The sequence below is a fragment of the Bufo gargarizans genome, chromosome 7 (genome assembly GCF_014858855.1).
Source record: "Bufo gargarizans isolate SCDJY-AF-19 chromosome 7, ASM1485885v1, whole genome shotgun sequence".
NCBI classification, from domain to species: Eukaryota; Metazoa; Chordata; class Amphibia; order Anura; family Bufonidae; genus Bufo; species Bufo gargarizans.
In genome coordinates, this window is record NC_058086.1 from 62,097,841 (window position 1) to 62,119,892 (window position 22,052).

At 47.3% G+C, this 22,052-nt stretch overlaps 1 protein-coding gene across 3 annotated transcripts in view; it reads right to left on the reverse strand.

Annotated features, from left to right (window-relative positions):
* Nucleotides 1-22,052, reverse strand: part of DHX9 (DExH-box helicase 9) — a 47,190-nt gene that overhangs the window by 17,190 nt on the left and 7,948 nt on the right. Inside the window, exons 3-16 of one of the 3 annotated variants that reach the window (XM_044301102.1) lie at nt 18,650-18,790; nt 18,343-18,496; nt 16,576-16,706; nt 16,294-16,442; nt 13,886-13,932; nt 13,487-13,623; nt 11,805-11,894; nt 10,311-10,472; nt 8,509-8,586; nt 8,180-8,371; nt 7,967-8,108; nt 7,797-7,879; nt 7,225-7,381; nt 230-336 (exon numbers count right to left, since the gene is read on the reverse strand). In XM_044301102.1, coding sequence (XP_044157037.1) covers nt 230-336; nt 7,225-7,381; nt 7,797-7,879; nt 7,967-8,108; nt 8,180-8,371; nt 8,509-8,586; nt 10,311-10,472; nt 11,805-11,894; nt 13,487-13,623; nt 13,886-13,932; nt 16,294-16,442; nt 16,576-16,706; nt 18,343-18,496; nt 18,650-18,790 — 1,770 coding nt within the window. Of the gene's footprint in view, nt 1-229; nt 337-7,224; nt 7,382-7,796; nt 7,880-7,966; nt 8,109-8,179; nt 8,372-8,508; nt 8,587-10,310; nt 10,473-11,804; nt 11,895-13,486; nt 13,624-13,885; nt 13,933-14,238; nt 14,299-16,289; nt 16,443-16,575; nt 16,707-18,342; nt 18,497-18,649; nt 18,791-22,052 lie in introns of those variants that run through there. The other 2 variants (XM_044301103.1, XM_044301104.1) reach the window with 2 other exon arrangements.

The following is a 22,052-nucleotide window of genomic DNA, read 5'->3' on the forward strand; positions in this document are numbered from 1 at the left end:
AATTCACCAAATACCACAAAACGAACCGCAAACAAATTTCAAAATATGAAATTTGCTCATCTCTAAATCAAAAACTTACTCGAGGGAAAACACCTGTAAAAGGCTGAAAACCAATTAAAAGAAAAGATTCTGGAAAGAAACACTAATCACTTGCTTGTGAGGATCCCAACATCCATCAAACTCCAGCTACAGCACATGTAACCTGACATTGTGAGCAATAAATATTTACATCATCATCATCTCCTCCTCCTCCTTCTTCATCTTTGTCTTTCCTCTTTCTTTCCTGTGGGGGTGGTCTGAACTGAGTCATTTGAATGCTGTCTTCTAAGAAGTACTCTAGAATATAAAAAACAATTTAAGAAAAAAGGAGATTTTTGTATAACTTACCAGTTAAATCTCTTTCTCGCTCTTCCTTGGGGGACACAGACCTTGGGTATAGCTCAGCTCCCTAGGAGGCGTGACACTAAGTAAAACTGTTAAGCCCCTCCTCCATCAGCTATACCCTCAGCCTGGAGATAGAGGCTACCAGTTGCGTGTCCAAGTAGTGAAAGGATAACAACCAACAATGGAAACAACCAGCCAGCAACCCAACGGGGCGCCAGACCATAACCCCGTAACCAAACACAGAAGGGTGGGTGCTGTGTCCCCCAAGGAAGAGCGAGAAAGAGATTTAACTGGTAAGTTATACAAAAATCTCCTTTTCTCGCCCATTTTCCTTGGGGGACACAGACCTTGGGACGTTCAAGAGCAGTCCAAGAAGGGAGGGACCACAAACCCAAGGCGGACCACCACCGGAGCATCAGGAAACCGCTGCCTGCAAAACCAGGCGGCCCAAAGCAGCATCCGCTGATGCATGCGTATGCACTCTATAGAACCTTGTGAAAGTGTGCAGAGAGGACCAAGTGGCTGCTTTGCACAACTGTTCAGCCGAGGCCCGATGCCTCTGCGCCCAGGAAGCCCCGACTGCTCTGGTGGAATGAGCAGTGACGCTGAAAGGCGGAGCTCTACCCTTGGCTCGATAAGCCTCAGACACCGCCAGTTTAATGAAACGGGCAATAGCCACCTTGGAGACCGCCAAACCCTTGCGCGAACCCTCCGGAACCACAAACAGGGAGTCCGTGCGCCGAAAGGATCCGGTGACCTCCAGGTAAATCTTCAACGCCCTGACCACATCCAGACGGTGCAGTTCCCGTTCTCTGGGGTGGGAAGAAGAGGGACAGAGCGACGGAAGGACGATGTCCTCATTGATGTGAAAGGCGGAGACCACCTTTGGCAGGAAGGACGGGACAGGCCGAAGCACAACCTTATCCTGGTGGAAGATCAGGAAAGGTTCGGAGCAAGAAAGAGCCGCTAACTCCGACACCCGTCGGAGAGATGTGATGGCCACAAGAAAGATGACCTTGCAGGACAGAAGGCGAGGGGAGACCTCCCGTAAAGGCTCGAAGGGGGCTGATTGGAGCGCCGAGAGCACCACATTCAGGTCCCAGGATGGAACTGGAGGGCGGTACGGCGGTACAGAGTGAGCCACCCCTTGTAAGAAGGTCTTAATTGGCCCCAGAGGGGCCAGGGGACGCTGGAGAAGAATAGACAGCGCCGAAATCTGTCCCTTCAGAGAACTGAGGCTCAGCCCCAGGTCCAGACCCGACTGGAGGAAGGACAGGATCGTGGGAAGAGAAAACCGGAGAGGTGGGATGCTCCGGGACTCACAGAACCCCAGATAGGACCTCCAAACCCGATAGTAGATCCTAGAGGACACGGGCTTACGAGCACGGATCATGGTGCGGACTACGTCCGCGGAGAAACCCCGTCGCGTTAAGACGGCGGTCTCAATAGCCACGCCGTCAAACGTAGCGAGCCTAAATGCTCGTGGAAGATCGGTCCCTGAGAGAGAAGGTCTTCCCTGGAGGGCAGTGGCCACGGTGCGTCTGCCAACAGCAACATTAGGTCGGCGTACCAAGACCGGCGGGGCCAATCCGGGGCGATCAGAATCGCGGGAACGCCCTCTGCCGCGATCCTCCGAAGAACCCGTGGCAGGAGGGGGAAAGGAGGAAAGACGTACAGAAGGGAGAATTCGCGCCACGGAAGGACGAGCGCGTCGGCGCCGTACGCCTTCGGGTCCCGTGCCCTGGCCAGGTATCGGGGGACCTTGTGGTTGAATTTGGAAGCCATGAGGTCCACGTCGGGGCGACCCCAGCGAAGACAAAGGGCTTCGAACACCTCTGGGTGCAGGGACCATTCTCCCGGGTCGATGGTGGACCGGCTGAGGAAATCCGCCGCCCAGTTGTCCACCCCCGGGATGTAAATCGCGGATAAGGCCGGCACGTGCGCCTCCGCCCAGAGGAGAATGAGGGCCACCTCTTGCATCGCAGCAGCGCTGCGAGTGCCTCCCTGATGGTTTATGTATGCCACAGCCGTGGCATTGTCCGATTGGATCCGAACAGGGTGGCCCCTCAGTAGATGGGTCCAGTGTCTGAGGGACAGAAGAATCGCCCTCAGTTCCAGAATATTGATTGGAAGTCTGGACTCCGATAGAGACCAAACGCCCTGGACGGACCGGGGAGGGAAAACCCCCCCCCACCCCCGTAAGCTGGCATCGGTGGTAATCACCAGCCAGTTCAATGGGAGGAAGGACCTCCCCCGTAGAGGGATATGCAACCACCAGCTGAGGGAAGCCCGAGCCAGGGGAGGCAGAAGAAAGGTCCTGTCCAGACTCCTCGGTGATTTGTCCCAGGCCGACAGAATTGCCCTCTGAAAGGTGCGGGATCGGAATTGTGCGAACGGCACCGCTTCGAAACAGGCAACCATCTTCCCCAACAACCGCATGCTGGATCTGAGGGAAGGGCGGTGATGACGGAGGAGACTGCGAACAGACCCGCAAAGGGCCAGACGCTTGTCCGACGGGAGGCGGACCTCCGCCAACTCCGTATCCAGGAGCATCCCCAGGAAGATCAGCCGTCTGGAGGGGGTAAGGGAAGACTTGGGGTGGTTGATGATCCAACCGAACCGCGTCAGGGTCTCCAGAGTGAGTCCCACACTGCCGGATGCCTGAGAGAAGGAGGGTGCCTTGACCAAGATGTCGTCCAAGTAAGGGAGAAGAAAAACACTTCTTGAACGCAGAAGGGCCAAGACAGGGGCCAGGACCTTGGTGAATACTCGAGGAGCCGTCGCCAGACCAAAGGGAAGGGCGACGAATTGGAAGTGATCGTCCCCCACTGCGAAGCGCAGGAAGCGGTGATGACATGGAGCAACCGGAACGTGGAGATATGCATCCTGAACGTCGATTGAGGCCATGAAATCCCCTCTTTCCAGGGAGGCCACCGCGGACCTGAGAGACTCCATCCGGAATCTCTGCAGTCGGAGAAAACGGTTCAGGCGCTTTAGGTCCAAGATCGGTCGCACTGAGCCTCCTTCTTGGGAACCACAAAGAGGTTCGAGTAGAACCCCCTGAACCTTTCCGTCGGAGGCACGGGGGCGACGACACCCTTGTCCGTTAGAGAGCGAATGGCCGTGAAGAAGGCGGCCGCTCGTACAGGATCCCGCGGAGGACGGGACCGGAAGAAACGGTCTGGCGGAATGGACGCAAATTCGATCTTGTATCCGCAAGATACAACCTCGAGCGCCCATGCGTCTGAGATGTGGGCCCGCCATACGTTCCTGAACAGTAGAAGGCGGCCCCCCACCCGGGTGGGTGGGGGCGCACCTTCAGGCAGAGGGCTGCTGGCCTGTGGGAGCCCGTGTGGGCTGGGGCTTGCGCCAGGTAGATTGCGTCCGAAAAAACGGCTTCTTGCGTCTATCCTGGGCTGGGCCAGAGGAAGAAGAACCGGCCGCGGGTCTAGACCCGGTGGGCTTGCGAAAGGACCGAAAACGGGACGAACCAGCGCGACCACGGGGGGCGCCCCTCGGCCTGGACTGGGGGAGGTGAGTACTCTTCCCACCCGTGGCCTCAGATATAAGTTCGTCCAGACGGGTTCCGAACAAGCGGGAACCCGTGAATGGTAGGCCAGCCAAAGAGCGTTTGGAAGCGGCGTCCGCCGCCCAAACCTTCAGCCAGAGTTCCCTCCTGACAGAAACTGCCAGGGCAGAGGAACGGGCAATGAGGGCACCCGCATCAAGAGAGGCCTCACAGACAAATTTTCCGGCCTGGACAATTAGTTGGGCTAAGGAACGGAGGTCCTGTAGAGGGACGTCCGACCCTAACTCCCGTTCCAGTTGCAAACCCCATTCAGAGACCGCTTTACCAGCCCAGGCGGAGGCAAAGACCGGTCTAAGGGCCGAACCAGAGGCAGTAAATATGGCCTTGGAGAGGGATTCCGTACGACGGTCCTCAGCAGACTGGAGGGAAGATCCGTCTTGTACAGGAATAGTAGTGCTTTTGGACAGGCGAGCCACGGGAGGATCAACCTTAGGCGGGGACGTCCACGTGGTCACAGAATCCGCTGGAAAGGGATAACAAATGTCCAGCTTTTTGGGTGTAACAAAGCGGACGTTAGGCCGGGTCCAAGCCTTGGACACCACAGAAGAAAAATCAGCGTGGATGGGAAAGACCTTGGAGGCCTGTCTGGGGCGAAGAAAGGACACGCCGGCCTGTTCAGAGCTGGGGGGGTCATCGTGTATGTGAAAGGTATCACGGATGCTAGTGATAAGATGCCCCACCGCGGACGCCAATTTGGACGGAAGCTCTGAGTCCATGTCCACGTCCGAATCCGCCAGTTCTCCCTCAGAAGGCGTATCCCTTTGAGAGGATAGACTTGACTGAGCTCGCACGCATGGCGGAGAGAGCGAAGCATCTGGAGAAGATGTGCGCTCAACCCTTGAACGTTTCTGAATATGCCGGGCCCTGGAAGATTCGCTGGGAGGCAGGGAATCAGTGGGGGCGGCAGAAACGGTAGTCCCAGCGGGTGCGACAGGGATTGTGGCAGCCTGCGGGAGAGGCGGTCTATCCACGAGACGGCCCACTACGTGTGTAAGGCTTTCCACCGCCTGAGACAGAGACCTAGCCCAGTCAGGGGGTTCAGAGGCACCGGGGGGCGCAGCGGAAAGCGGGCCCTGCACCGGGGCCTGACATGCAAGGCAATGCGGCTCAGATTGCCCACGCGGAAAAAGTTCCTTGCAGGCGGTACAGGCATGGTACCAGGGTTTGGGGGCACCCGTGGGATCTGACATGTTGAAAAAGTGGTCGTACCCTGATACAGAGACCACAAGGGGTTGCAGCAGCTATGACCAGGAGGGTTAGGAGAGGGTTAACTGTCCTACCAGTGTCAGAAGAACGTCAGGAGTGAAGTCCAGATCAACAGCTGCAGAAAGGCAGCAACAGCAGAGAGCGTGCGTCCCAGAAACGCAATCTATGCACCAGGAGTCTCCCACGTGGCTCAGCTTCCAGAACGGAGTGAGGAAGCGCGGCAAAAAACCTCAGCAGAGGCGCGGGAAGAAGCTCCGCCCCCTACACGTTTGAATGTCTCCTGTGAAGGAGAACGTAACTCCGCCCCCAATGACGCGCGCGCGCGAAAAAAGAGCACGCCCCCTGCTGCCGTGACTCTCAGGTTTATGCAGGAGCGTGAGAAACGAAAACCTTTGTCCGTAGAATAAGGCCCGCAGGCCCAAGTGCGCGGCGATATGCAGGTGGGTGACCTCACCGAGCCTCCTCTGTCACAATGTCCCCCGCCGAGCCCGAACTCAGCCATTGGGGAGCGGAAGCAGCCGCAGATGGGGAGATCTACAGAGCGCTCAAATGACGACCACGGGTGACAAATAGAGAAAAAATTACAACAAGGAGAAAACAGCCCTGCAGTAGCAGGGAGTGTCTTGCCTCCTTGGACACTAAGCTAAAACTGGTAGCCTCTATCTCCAGGCTGAGGGTATAGCTGATGGAGGAGGGGCTTAACAGTTTTACTTAGTGTCACGCCTCCTAGGGAGCTGAGCTATACCCAAGGTCTGTGTCCCCCAAGGAAAATGGGCGAGAAATCACAATTTGTTTGTCTGGTTGATACTGTAATGTGGCTGGGGCTACCCAATTAATGCAATAGATCTCTCAATGCCAGTGTTAATATGAAGTGCACTGGAAAAGATGTGCCAAATCTCTTAATAAATCGGGAGCATTTCTTGGGGTCCATGTGGCAGAAAAGCATATCGCCAGGGGCAAACTCACATTAGCATCATTATTTATGCCAACTGAATGCCATGAGTTATAGTAAACTTTTTTTAGCTGTAGGAGGCCACGGCCCTCCCCCTAAGTCCTGTCCATATTTGCACAAATGTTGTAACTGACTTTTTTTAAATGTACTTGCTACTTTTTTTAAATGGCAAGAAATTTGGCCTGCACAAAAACTTGCGGCTCTTGCCATTTAAAGTGTTTTTGCAAAGAAGAGTGGGCAAATCTTGCCAAGTCAAAGTGTGCCATGCTGATAGACTCATACCCCAAAAGACTGAGTGCTGTAATAAAATCAAAAGGCACTTCAACAAAGTATTAGTTTAAGGGTGTGCACACTTATGCAACCATATTTTATTTTTAATTTTTTTCTTCCCTCTACCTAAAGGATTTCAGTTTGTTTTTCAAGTGAGTGGTACAGTTTATAGGTCAAATTAAAAAAGGTGGAAAAGTTCTGACATTTATCTTTGTATCATTTTTTTACAGCACAGAAACCTGACATTTTAACAGGGGTGTGTAGACTTTTTTTTTATATAAACTGTATAAAGAACTTTGCTTCTAAAAACAACATGGTGCTCAAAGATGGAGAGAGATTATTTTTAAAGGAAGCAATTATGTTTTATGAAGTCGGTATGGATGATCAGCATGATACTATCCATATATCAGATGCGTTAGTTTCTGTAGGTTGAAATTGCTGGACGGATACCATGATGTGTACTGACAACTAATACAGCACAAAATATACCTGTAGTGTATAGGGAACCCCCCCATAGCTTCCATTCTTTGGGTCATTTACTAATCTCACAAATGTTGCAATGCTGACTTACAAATTTAACATTTATAATGTGACATCTAGTGGCCAAAATTTTATTTTAGAAAAAGTTAAGAATTCTGGTGGGAAAAAAGCTAATTTTGGAGCACACCATTTTTGCGACGCTTATGTAATTTTACGTGGGCATGGTTAGCCATGTTAATTAGGTGTACGACAGATCAACTGAGGCCCTTCCCCAAAAGATAAATTACCCTTTTTTTGCAAGTACTGTGTAGATGAGAATATTGACAGTGAACCAGAAACATACCTTGCACAGGAAATGTTCGACCAAACACCTCAATGATGGGACAATTAAAGAAATATTCACAAAACATGCTGGTATCTATGGTGGCTGACATGAGGATAACTCTAATGTCTGGGAAAGCTTGGATGACATCCCGCAGTACCACAAGCAAAAAATCAGTCTAGAGGACAGAGGAAAAATAAAAAAATAGATGGAGAATGAGAAATTGTAAAAGGACATAAAATGCTTAATTTTTAACTGGTATGCCAGCTTGTTTAATCAGATTAGAACAGATCATACCTGCACTCAGTAAATGGGGTCAACAGGGTGCGGGTGACCATCATTCTAATTAAACAAAGCCACGAGTCTCTCCTTGATACTTAGATCATAACTGGTATAATTAGCTTTATTATAAATTCTGAAATGGTCTAATACAGATGATTGGCAGGGATGCTGGGAGTCAGACATCCACTGATCAGATACTGATGGCCTATCATGAGGACAGGCCATCAATATGAAAATTTCGGATGACCCCTTTATATAATTAGACAAAATAATCAGGTCCTCTGTACATAGAGATCCATTATGAGACTCACATTAATATCACGCTCGTGTATTTCATCCACAATCACGTGACTAATTCCTCTGATCCCAGCTTCCAGTTTCCGCAGGAGCACACCTAGGAGACATAAGCGCATAATGATCAGTGTTCACACTTTATAAATTGTGAAAGCAGCAAATGCAGCTTTAAAAAAAAGACACTCACCGACTGTGCAGAACATCACACTGGCATGAGGACGAGGCAGCACAGACTCAAAACGGACACTATAACCGCAGCTCTTTCCGATTTCTTCTCCCCTCTCGTAAGCAACTCGCTCGGCCACAGACACAGCACTGATTCTACGGGGCTAAGGACAACACTGTGAATTTTCAGCCATAACTAAATCACATACCTAATGGAATTTGCTTATAATTCTACCTGGGTCACCACAATGTTACACTGGGCGGCTTGGTCATTGCGAATAAACTCGTCCAGAATGTACTGCGGAACTTGGGTGGTTTTACCGCAGCCGGTAGCGCCACGAATGATCACAACAGAGTTGTTGTTTATCGCACTCATGATTTCATTCTCAAAGTTCTTGACAGGGAGAGTTTCTCGCTCCTGCAGAATCTGTGGGATAATGAACAGGCTGGTAAAACTAAATGAAAGTCAATATGCGCCTCAATCACTGCTCTAAAAGGCAAATGTCACAACGCATTAAACTCGCACGTGAAACAATAGGAATCATTTCTGAAAGGATCACTCACTGGCTGCAGGTCCTTATCATTTTCCATTTGGTACATCAGCTCATTCTTCAGGTCTGCACTGATCTGCTCATGAGTTGCCTAATAGCCAATAAAAAAAAAAGTGGAAATGGAGTTATAATATTTCAATAAATCAATGAAAGATTATCTGTAATTAAAGTTAGTAACCTCAGTGTCAAGGTATTTCTCCTAATAGCTAGATGCTGAACTAAAGTACCGCACGCAATGCCTGTCTGCTGCATCAAAAGCTAAGATAGGGTTATAGGTTATAAGTATTATTTTTATCCCTTTATAAAGCAATGCTCCATTTGCTCTGCTAGATTCTCTTCAGGCTAGCAGCTCAGTGGCAGTGTCCTGTCTTTGGGGAGTGTCCTTTCAGCTGCAGCTCACTCCCTCTAACCATCACAACTTTTAAACCACAGATATGGCAGGTGTCAGTTAAAGGATGGAACTGAGCCTGTGTGACCACCCAAGTAGGTGGATGTGCACATTACTATACAGATAAAAAAAGGGTGTATATATTTTGCTCAGTATTATGAAATGCACTTTTAGCAAGAAAAAAAAAAAAAAAAATTGTGCTTCTTATAATCCGCAGTCAGGACGGTCCAGCAGTAATAGACCTCCCCTGACTGCTTCCTTAATGATCACACACACACAACACTCATACAGCAAGAGCTGTGCCCGCTCAGAGGACTGAAACTGAAAACAAAAAATTACTTCCTCCACAAGCTGCGAGATGCAAACTGTACTTGCCAGGACCTTCAATGATGACACCGGTGGGAAGGACCAGATAAAAGGGCAGAAAAATTTGTAAGGCCTCATGCACACGACCATTGTGTGCATCCGCGGCCGTTGTTCTGTTTTTTTCCCGCTGACCCATTGACTTTCAATGGGTCCGCGATCAGCGTTTCAAAGTCCGTAAAAAAATAAGACGTGTCCCATTTTTTTTCACGAACAACGGTTAATGGACCCATTCGAGTCAATGGGTCCGTGAAAAATCACAGATGCACACAAGATTGTCATCCGTGTCCGTGATCCGTGTCTGTTTTTTCCTATCATTTCAAAGGCAAACTTGACTTAGATTATTTTTTTTCATTTTTCATGTCCGTGGATCCTCCAAAAATCAAGGAAGACCCACGGAAGGAAAAAAACGGACACGGATCACGGAAACCGTTTTTGCAGACCGCAAAAAAAAAAAAAAAAAAAAAACGTCCGTGTGCATGAGGCCTAAAGCTGCACCCACTGATGTCACCCAACGGTGACATCATGGAAGATGTTGGCAGCACAGCTGTCATCTGGCAGCTTGGGGAGGACCTTTAACTGAGGTATTTCTATTAAAAGATGCATGTTGCAAAGCTGTGTATGTGTACAGAGAACACAGGGTCGCAGAGACCAAATTGCAATCCTTTAACTGCAACCCAAATAAGTAAGCTTTACGTTACTGTCCAAACTGTAAAGTTATAGAACTTGCTGTTAAAGGACCTGGTAATGGCTGGAAGCATTGATAGATTCAAAGAGGCTCTGTCACCTGGTTCCAGCATACCCTAATAGTCATATAGCCGTAGGGCTCTTAACACCGATAAACAGCTTTCATTCCCTTCTCCAAGGTCCGTTTTAGCTGTAAAAGCGACTTTTATAAATATTTAAATGAGCAACTGGAGCACTCGGAGGCTGGGTTACGCCTTCCGAGCACGGCTTCTGCCACGCCCTCAGGAATGATACCGCTGCCCTGCATGTTCTAATAACGCCCTTAATGCATTTCACTGGCATTAAAAAAAATTAATCAATTTTCCACTAATACTCACAAATGCAAGAGGACCTTCATCAATGTTGCTGCTGGTCCACGGGTTCCAGTTCTCTTGTGGTGGGGACCAGGGTACCACACCAGATAAGCTCTGCCGCTGGGAAGGTTCAAATTGTACTAACTTTCCCTGATTAAGGGCCACTGGATGGCTAGGATCCTCGGGCTGTGAATGAGAACAGAAGAAACATTGCATAACTCGTTGATAGGCTTGTTACTGTTGTGCAGAGTTATACTGAGGGATCTTCAAGTGACAGGGGAGTCATGCTAGTACATACCTGTTACAGTTTTGGACTATTATGTGCAACACTAACAGTACTGAGAATAGTAATGCAGAAGAGTTCCAGATTACCATTTTATTTTCATTTCCTACTGCCCTGTGCTCAAAGCAGTGCTGAAATACACAGGCGAGACTGAGTCCTGTCTGACTTTAGTCTCTCTTTTGTCTGACTTGCACACAGTGGCCACAGTCCCTCCCCTCCTCCTCCTATCTGTTCTTATTGGTGGCGCAGTGGCCACAGTCCCTCCTCCTCCTACTCTGTTCTCATTGGTGGCGCAGTGGCCACAGTCCCTCCCCTCCTCCTCCTCCTCCACTGTGCCGGCTCAGGAGAACATGGTGCGTGCCGAGAGCGGCGCATGCCATGTTCTACCGCGATATGGTGATCTAAACAAAATCTCTATCGTTGGACAAATTTATATAGTTTATGTTGCATATCATCTATATCGCCCACCCCTACACGTGACCACAATGGAGTGCAGGAAAATGGAGCAACACAGATACACAATCATTGTTAGTAAGTGATAGTTAATTTATCTACCCCCCCCCACCCTGCTCAATGAATGGCCTCTGAACACGTCACAAAGCACGTCTAGAACTCTCATTAGAAGTCAGGCTACTTTCACACTGCGGTTTCAGGGTCCGCCTGAGATCCGTTTCAAGGCTCTCACAAGCGGCCCTAAACGGATCAGTTGAGCCCCAATGCATTCTGAATGGATGCGGATCCATTCAGAATACATCAGTTTGGCTCCGTTCCACCTCCATTCCGCTCTGGAGGCGGACACCAAAACATTGCTTGCAGCGTTTTGGTGTCCGCCTGGCGGTGTGGAGCCATACGGATCCGTCCTGACTTACAATGTAAGTCAATGGAGACTGATCCATTCACATTGACACAATATTGGTGCAATTGGAAACTGATCCGTCCCCTATTGACTTTCAATGTAAAGTCAGGACGGATCCGTTTGACTTAGACTTTTTTTGACTAAGTGTATGCAGACGGATCCGCACCCAACGCAGGTGTGAAAGTAGCCTCAACAAGTTCCCTTGTGGCTGCTGTGAAGCCCACCTCTAAATAGTGTTAACAGCTCAGGCAAGATGGCTGCCCCCATAACTATAACAAATAAAATAAAATCTACAATTAAAAAAATCTGTTCATAAAATAAGAAGATTCACAACCAGTGGAATTCGGTTCTCTACTGGTCAGGATGAGGCAATACTTACTGGATAAGGTAGCTCAAGGTTAAGTTCATGGATAACACTGGCCAGCTGCTTTTGAATATCAGGTGAAAGGTTCACTTCATATGGTTCAATCTGTATATATTGAGAATAAAATATCCAAGATCAGACAAATGGAAAGAATATCAAGTAGCCTATTATATGCAAATGTGTAATTTCAAGCTTCTGGCCCCTGAAACTGTAATAGGGTCTTCAATGTCACCCTGCGGGGAAGATTTGGCAAAACCGATGTAAAGAAAAAAACAATTGGCTCAGTTGCCCATAGCAACCAGATTCTACCTTTCATTTTTCAGAGCTCATGTGGAAAATGAAAGGTGGAACCTAAATTTATTGTTATGGGCACCTAAACCAGTTCTACTTTACACCAGTTTTGATAAATCTCCCCCTGTGTGTTTTTGTGCACCTCATACCTACACAGCAGTACATATGAACACAAGTAATGCAACAACTGTACTATGGGGGTCATTTATGAAGCTGAAATATGCCCATTATTAGTTTATTAACTAATTGTTGCGCCGCAATCTGACTTCTCCCCGCTCACGCCAGGTCTAAAATGGTGGGCGGGGAAGGGCTGGCAGGCCAGTCTCATTTACCATTTTCTACGCCTGTTTCAGGCGCAGAAAAAGATCTAAATGTAAGAAAGCAAGGAAGCAGTCTTACATTTAGAAGCGGCGGTGGATCTGCCGAAGTTATGAGAAGACGCCAGTCTTAATAAATGACCCCCTATGTCTATATTTCTGTCAGTTTACTACACCAGCACAGGACCAATGCCATTCGGCAAGGTGACTAATCAACCCTACAAAAATCAGCAACAATCAGGTTTTGCATAAAGGTGTTTTCTAGTTTTAATGTTTGGTTTTTTTTAAATTAAGTGCCTGTCCCATGAAAAAGAAGATTCAGGGGACAGGAGAACACGAATCAGCAAATACGGATGATATTTGTGTTCATACTTGTCTGCAAAACATACACGAATAGGACTGCGGAATGGATGGTGAGCTGTCTTTTTTGCTGACCCAAAGAAACAAACTGATCCATGTGTGATCCTCAAAAAAAATGCGAACCAAAAATACAGCTGTGTCAACGGGGCCTGAATGTTACAATGCTCGTTCATAATAATCAGCCCATATAAACGTCTTGCCGATGTAGCACATTAAATCCTCGTATCTGGGCACCAGATGGTGCTGTACGAACAGCGATATGCTGCCCAGAAATAATAAATCTGTATGAGGACGAGTGATCCCAGTAGCGATTGCTACATGTAAATGCAGCTCTGTACCTCCACTGACAGAGGCGTCTACAGAGGACGTGGCCCTCCTTTGACAACTAGGGAAGTGTATGGGACTCAAATATATGCTACATTCACATGGGATGGTATTGGTGCTGTAGCGCAACAAGTTCATGACACCATAGACAAAATTGTATGCATGTAATTATATATTTTTTTTTAGCAATTTCCATGAAAAATTTACAGAAAATAAATGTGAGCACTCAGTACTAGGCTGTGTTATTGCTGGCCCGTTTAATTTCGAGCTGGCTTTTAAAGTGGACTTAAAGTGGTATTCCAGTTCTTAAAGTGGATAGGAAATAACTTGAAACTGGAATACTCCTTTAACATGCAACACAAGACCAGACAAGTCTTAGTCATCTGCTCGCTGTAGACAACTCACCGATTCACCTTCCTTCTTTTTGGTCTGTCCAGAGTATGCTTCTATGATCCCCAAGTGATACAACTGCCGCACAATTGACAGAGAACACGACTGTGCAGCCAACCTTTTGTTAGATCCATGTTCTCGGGCATGTATGCCTATAAGACAAGCACAGAATACTAAAACAAGTTCTCCTTCCTTATCCCCTACACCCGGACTCTGAACCGGGTAGGGGGATATGAAGAGAAATGGAGAGAAATGAAGTGCCACAGCCTAATTTTTAACGTTATGTAGTTCCATCAAAAACCAGCAGATAGCGACAGATGCGGTTTGTTTTCAAAATGCACATGACTGGACAGGAAACGTGTGTCACATAAAATCCACCCCAGAAAGTCCCAGACAAGACAGGTATAAACTTACTGCGTCCAAGCTGCTTAACATACAAGTTCATTTCAGCAAAAAAACTCCTGCAAAAACAGACAGAGGCTTGAAATTCATAGATGACAAACCCCCTGTACACCCCCGGAAACAGAGGATATTTTAACATTCAATATACAGGGCTTATAATAACCAGAGAAGTGCACATACACGCATACATGGCACATTAAAATGGAGTTAGTAGAACTACGTTTTCAATCAATGCACACAGTAAATAAACTAGAAATAAATATAACTAAACACACAACCATTGCTCTAGCACAGGACACAATAGTTAGTCGCAACTCGTGCCACTGCAGGGGACCAGCCAGTCTTCCAACCCAAGCGTCACTGACCTGCTCATCTCTCCCTAGCAGACAGCGCCTGTGTGTTTCTCAGTCGGCCTTTGGTTTAACCTGAAGAAAGTGACACCAGGAATCAGCAAGTGGCAAATATATTCACATGGGATTACTTAGTCCAGCCTAAGCTTTAGCCCATGTCTTAAAGAAAATAAAAAAGCTGATTCCTGCAGTCACCAGATTTCATCCCAACAACCATAGCCTGCAATGCTTAACTGTTTCAATGCAAACAGTAAAACATAATGCAATGACAAGAGTATGGAACTATTCTGAATAGGAGGGAGGGGGGCGGCTAAGATTGTAAGACAATCTGAATTTAAAACATTATGCACCCCCTCCTTTTATATCTCTTGCAATAAAGTTGTTATACGACAACAGCGCAATACACAATTTTGAAGTGTACGAGATTTACTGGGAGGAACGGCGGTGGCTCCCTGTAATGCTCTTTCACAACGACAGGCTGAGAAACACACATGCACTGTGAGAGGACTGTACTGAGGAGGTTGCTGGCATAGGGAAGGATATTGGGAATCGCGTATCTGTCAGATGTTTCAGAGAAGTGTGTGCAGGTCCATGAAACCTGGTCCATGTAACTACCACATTTGCGTACTGGACGGTCTGGAACTCATAGCAACAGAGGATCACTTTCCTAATTCACTGAATCAGTGATCTATGATGCTGTGAGTTCCAACCCAACGCGGGGCTACTGTCCCATGCTCAGTGTTTCATTTGAACACAAGAGTCTGGAACTCATAGCAACAGAGGATCACACATTTCCCAAACTCACTATCATAGTGATTTATGATACTGTGAGTTCCGGCCCAACCACTGGTCTACTTTCCCATACTTACAGGACAGACTAGAACTCACAGCAGATGTTCACTATGAGGCAGTGATTTTGGGTCAGCCGAGCTGCTGTAGGTTGGGGAAATTTAGGTTGCCACATGTACCATGTTTCATGGACAGCTCAGCCATTCTGGCCTAACTCATCCATTCATTGAGGGGACAGGTGACCACGTATTCAGTACGACTTCTGCATGAAATACATATCCTTGCCACTAATAACATTAGTAGTCTTTGCTAAAGAGAAACATAACATGCCCACAGAGCCAGTTTAATCCGTAGACCTATGGCGTTTAAAGGGAACCAATCAACCAATTTATGCTGCCCTCAGCATAAGCATCACTGTGCATAGGGAGAAAGATATCAGTTACAGGTGGAGCCCACAGATCATGAATCTACTGGACTTGGTCCCTTACACTGCTGGCGTAGTGCTGCAACAAATAGTAAAGTCTACACAAATGCAGTGTATTCACACGTAAGTGAGAGGCCACTGAATTTAAATTGGATGACAGGCTTCTTTTTAACCATTTTCCTACAACCAAGCACTGGCCTCAGTGGTCACGCATCTATAAACAGCACGAGATAGCTGAGGCCAGGCCCCGCCTGCAGCAGTCATGTAAACGATTTAACGGCATGTAACTACTGCAGGCATAACGGGGATCAAGTGGCAGATAGACAGGACAGGCATGTTTAGTTTCTGCAGCACGCACATTAATTTCTGCAAACCTAATTCAGATTATTTGAGATATCCTGTGAATGTGAAAGATAAAACCTGCTCATAGTTTAAAAAAAAAAAAAAAAAAAAAAAGAAGGGGGAAAAACAAATGGCAAGTAGTATGGTAATTGCTAATATTCAGGTGTATATGGTTATACATCAGCTGCTTAGGATCCAGAAATATTTAGGCCAATGTTCTAAATAATTACTACATCTTTGTCAGTGTGAATATAAATGATGGTGACATTCAGGTCACACTACAAGATGGAGGGTGGCTGCGAGGTGCGAGTCCCAGCAGTGGGAGCCGCACCTATCAGACAATGGGCGCATATCCTAGCGATATGCCCCCATTGTCTGAGATGGGAAAACCCTTTAAACTTACTGGCAGCTAGAACTGAATAAAAATCAATGGCTGCCAATGAATGTTGTGGAAAAGCCCCAAAGTTCACAAATGGTAAGTAACCGATGTCTGCTGTTGCATGTGAAGGACATACTTGTTATGATCCGGCCCTACTTCGGAGTACTTATAATCGGCTTGTGACTTTTCCTTTTGAAAAAATTGATTGAGACGAGCTTTTGCATTCTCAAGAGTCCAGTTCCCATGCAAACCTGCATTCAAGTCCACCTCTTCGGACTCCAGCGTCTAAGCAGGGGAGAGAATAAAATGAATATGAGGCAGTGGGGAAAATAGGACACATGCAAAAGCTTCTTGTCACCAACGGTGCTAGGGTGAATCCATTTTCAATCAAGTCCCAACAAATCCTGAACCAACATACCGCTTGAGCATCCTGTTCGTCTCTTTTGGCATAGTAGTCTTTCAGATTGGCTCCACGGTCCCAGTTTGCACCACCAGTCTGTGGACCATATCCTGAACTGCCTGAAAAGTGCGAGCCTGAAGATGGCGCTTCTTAAATTAAGGGGGAAAAAAATAAAAATAGATAGTAACTTAACAGGGTTTTAACTCGTAGTCCTGTCACATCTCCTGACATGTCTGTTCTAACAAATACTTGCAATCCTTACGTAATAATTCTGGAGCATCTATTCTTATTACTATGTTGTGTCATAAACTATTATTGCAGCTAGAAGTTATTACTGAATTACTAGCAGTTTGCAATGAAGGTCCAGTTGGGCGGTGGGCCTACAAAGTCTGACATTAGCCGCACTGATTGGAAAGTGTCAGACTGTGTAGGGAGCCCCCCCTCCCCTCCAAATGGCAACACCCAGCTGGACCTCCACTGCAAACTGATAGTAATTCAGTAACTCTAGAAGGAATAAGAAACGACACAGTCATAAGAATAGTTGCTCAAGAAATATTATCACTTAGGCCAGGGATCATCAACTAGCAGTCAAAAGAGTGCGAGCGAGTAACAAATGTTATTTGCACATCTACTAAATTACACAAATGCCGACACGCAAGCAGACCCACATTTACACCTACAGAAGAACAGCAGATTGTCAGTAAGGAAGCGTTCCTTCCCGACATGCAGAGATCACCTCCACAGTATGGGAACGAGGGATGGCTATTGTGATTGCTCGTCCACATACAGCTGCATCGTTTGTGGGCAGCAGATCCCTGTTTAGACGGCAAGATCTGCTGCCCATAAACAATAATTTAGGTGCCTGCGTGAACGACAGTTTCACCCAAAGAACGAGCGTTTCGCTCATCCAATTGGATGATCGGCTGCACTTTATACAGATTGTCGGGAATGAGCGTTCACAGGAACTCTGCCCGATTAATTACATCTTAATTTGTAGACTGTCTGGATAAGCATCAAATTTATCATCATTGCTGATGCTGGGTGATAAATCTGGTACATCTTTACACCGTCTAGTCCAGTTTATACCAGCTATATGTGCACATTCTCTAAAAATCTGTCTCAATGCGCCAAAACTGTCCAATAATTTGGTCTAGTATGTGCCAGAATCATGGACTTAAGCTACATATATGTATCTAGCAGGTAGACTAAACCTTAAAACCAGGAAATGTTAAATAAAAAAGAGAGCAGCAGCACTGTGCAGGTGTAGTCGGGTGCAAAAGTCCTTAGGCTGTTCGGTCAATATGGTTGTAGGTATTGCAAAAACGAGGCAGCACTCCAGGATAAAGTAAAAAATGACCTTCTTTATTCCCCTGTGAAACGTTGCACAGGGGAATAAAGAAGGTCATTTTTTTACTTTATCCTGGAGTGCTGCCTCGTTTTTGCAATACCTACAACCATATTGACCGAACAGCCTAAGGTCAGAGGACTTTTGCACCCGACTACACCTGCACAGTGCTGCTGCTCTCTCTTTGCACACATTAATATTATATATATATATATATATATATATATATATATATATATATATATATATATATATATATATATATATATATATATATATATATATATATATATATACACACACACACACACACACGAGTCAACTGAATTACATTTTTCTAAAATGAGGTGATCCTAAACCCTGCAACAAACAATGCCAAGAAAGTGGCCCATTCTCTTAACCCAGGAGTACAATCTCATGCTGCATCTATTGCCACTTACCTCCTCCTCCACCACCACCACCTCCTCCTCCTCCTCCTCCACCACCACCTTCTGCCTTTATTGCCAAGTGTGGTGGCAATGGTCCTCCGGACGGGACACCAAATCCTTCATTTGTGAAGCCATCACCTCCATCGGTAGCATCTGCCTGTCCAGCCTGCAATAAAGATGCCGATCAAAGTCACCAAGTGAAAACCTTCCCTTTAGTGCTATAACCACAAAACATTCCCAGCACGAGTGAGAAATATGAACTTGTTGTATTACTTAAATGTATTATTTCATTCTAAAGATAGATTCACACATCACCTACCCCGAGTGCCGGTACTTCATCACTCCTCATTTCTCCAATTCTAACCAAGTAGTTCACAAAATCACGAGCCGCGTTACTCTGAGCATCCTTCTTGCTTGAAGAATTTCCCATGCCTGTGTAGTTGAAGCCATCCACACGAACCTAGTAAAGAAAATAAATTGTATTCATTAAAGGGATTATCCCATGGACAGAACATATCACCTAAACACAGGATAGGTTGGTGATAAGTGGCCAATGGCTGGACCCCAGCAATCCTGAGTGCAGGGCCCCTGAGCATCTGAGTGGTTGTGATCATGTTGCTCCACTGCACCATTCACTCCTATGGCACTGCCATTCATTTCTAGGTTGAGCATTCCTTTAAGAGCCTATAATGCAGCCTAACAGAAACGCCGTTAGTGGTAGAGCAGTGGCAGGCTGTGATGAACGAAGACAACAGCCATAGCTCACTAGCTGTATTGAGTGAACAGAAGGGTGAGTAAACATGGGCACAGGGAGAACTTTGCCATTAGGTTTTGTACTTAAAGGGAACCTGTCACCGGGATTTTGTGTATAGAGCTGAGGACATGGGTTGCTAGATGGCCGCTAGCACATCCGCAGTACCCAGCCCCCATAGCTCGGTGTGCTTTTATTGTGTAAAAGAAACGATTTGATACATATGCAAATTAACCGGAGAGGAGTCCTGTATGTGAGATGAGTCAGGGACAGGACTCATCTCAGGTTAATTTGCATATGTATAAAATATCTTTTTTTAAACAATAAAAGCACACAGAGCTATGGGGACTGGGTATTGCGGATGTGCTAGCGGCCATCTAGCAACCCATGTCCTCAGCTCTATACACAAAATCCCGGTGACCGGTTCCCTTTAAAGGGGTTCTCCGCTGATAGATATTTTACCATGTGCCAGCAGCCTGCCCCACTAAGCTAAGGATTCATACAGCTTCGCGCACCGTTTACATTCAGCTTAGCATCAGCACAGTTACAAGCTCCGCTGCAGTCAATGGGTGGCTTCAGCAGTGACATGACCACAAGGAGCCTGTCACTGCTGAAGTGCGGGGCCTGGAGGATGGAGACACTGGAAGCAGCATGAAGGAATGCAGCCACATGGACAAGGCAAGTATGAATCCTTAGCTTAGTGAGAGGCAGGCAGCTGGCACGTAATAAAATGTCATCATTACAGGAGAGCCCCTTTAACACCTTCAGGACCTTGGACGAGTATACTCGTCTTGGAGCAAGGGTACTTTTTATTTTATTTTATTTAATCTTTATTTTGTAAGCAAGGGTACTTAGCGCACCAGGACGAGTATACTCGTCCTGGCATTAAACTGTCACCATGTCTGCAGACATGGTGACAGCGCTGAGTGCCGGCTGTTACACACAGCCAGGCACCCAGGGTCAATGCCGAGGGGGGTCCTGTGAGCCCCCCATATCGGCGATCACTGCAAACCGCAGGTCAATTCAGACCTGCGGTTTGCATCGCTTTATGTAGTTTCTGATCCCTGCGGTCCCTGACCGCAGGGATCAGAAACTTAAAAATGGCCAAAGTTTAATTTTCTTTAATCCCCCCTGCACCCCTGAATGCATTTATGACGGCGGGGTGCAGGGGGGGCGGTTTGTGGGCGGTGCGGCAGGCGGGATCGCGATCCCTCGCCCGCCTCCCGCTGAATTTTCATTGGTGGTCAGTGGTACCAGAGTGTCAGCACATTGCTGTGATGTCAGCTGTAGGGCTGCAGCTAACGATTATTTGAATAATCGATTAGTTGCCGATTAATTTCTACGATTAATCGATTAATCGGGAAAAACGACAAAATTACAAAACAGAGAGGTTTATATGATCTTACTTGAAAAATTATGTTCAAAGGCCATATTAAAACAAATTGTGGACGACACTATTATGGGGGATCTGTGGACGACACTATTATGGGGGATCTGTGGACGACACTATTATGGGGGATCTGTGGACGACACTATTATGGGGGATCTGTGGACGACACTATTATGGGGGATCTGTGGACGACACTATTATGGGGGATCTGTGGACGACACTATTATGGGGGATCTGTGGACGACACTATTATGGGGGATCTGTGGACGACACTATTATGGGGGATCTGTGGACGACACTATTATGGGGGATCTGTGGACGACACTATTATGGGGGATCTGTGGACGACACTATTATGGGGGATCTGTGGACGACACTATTATGGGGGATCTGTGGACGACACTATTATGGGGGATCTGTGGACGACACTATTATGGGGGATCTGTGGACGACACTATTATGGGGGATCTGTGGACGACACTATTATGGGGGATCTGTGGACGACACTATTATGGGGGATCTGTGGACGACACTATTATGGGGGATCTGTGGACGACACTATTATGGGGGATCTGTGGACGACACTATTATGGGGGATCTGTGGACGACACTATTATGGGGGATCTGTGGACGACACTATTATGGGGGATCTGTGGACGACACTATTATGGGGGATCTGTGGACGACACTATTATGGGGGATCTGTGGACGACACTATTATGGGGGATCTGTGGACGACACTATTATGGGGGATCTGTGGACGACACTATTATGGGGGATCTGTGGACGACACTATTATGGGGGATCTGTGGACGACACTATTATGGGGGATCTGTGGACGACACTATTATGGGGGATCTGTGGACGACACTATTATGGGGGATCTGTGGACGACACTATTATGGGGGATCTGTGGACGACACTATTATGGGGGATCTGTGGACGACACTATTATGGGGGATCTGTGGACGACACTATTATGGGGGATCTGTGGACGACACTATTATGGGGGATCTGTGGACGACACTATTATGGGGGATCTGTGGACCACACTATTATGGGGGATCTGTGGACCACACTATTATGGGGGATCTGTGGACGACACTTATGGGGGATCTGTGGACGACACTATTATGGGGGATCTGTGGACGGCGTAGTTATGGAGAGGGGGATATGTGCACTGTTATGGGCATAACAGTGCACAGATCCCCCTTCCCATAGCAGTGCTATACACAGACCCCCCTCCCCATAGCAGTGCCATAGACAGATCCTCCCCCCTTCCCATAGCAGTGCCATAGACAGATCCCCCCCTAACAGCCCCGGCCCCGATGCTTGCATCTTTATTTTACCTTTTTACAATGACGCTCCCGCTCCTGTAACAGCCAGGCAGAGCGGACGGCGGCGTAACGTCACTCACTCACGTGACACGCCTGCTCCGCCTCCTTCATTCATGAAGTGGGCGGAGCGGGCGCGTCACGTGATTGAGTGACGTTACGCCGCCGTCCGCTCTGCCTGGCTGTTACAGGAGCGGGAGCGTCATTGTAAAAAGGTAAAATAAAGATGCAGCGCCCGCCCGCCCGC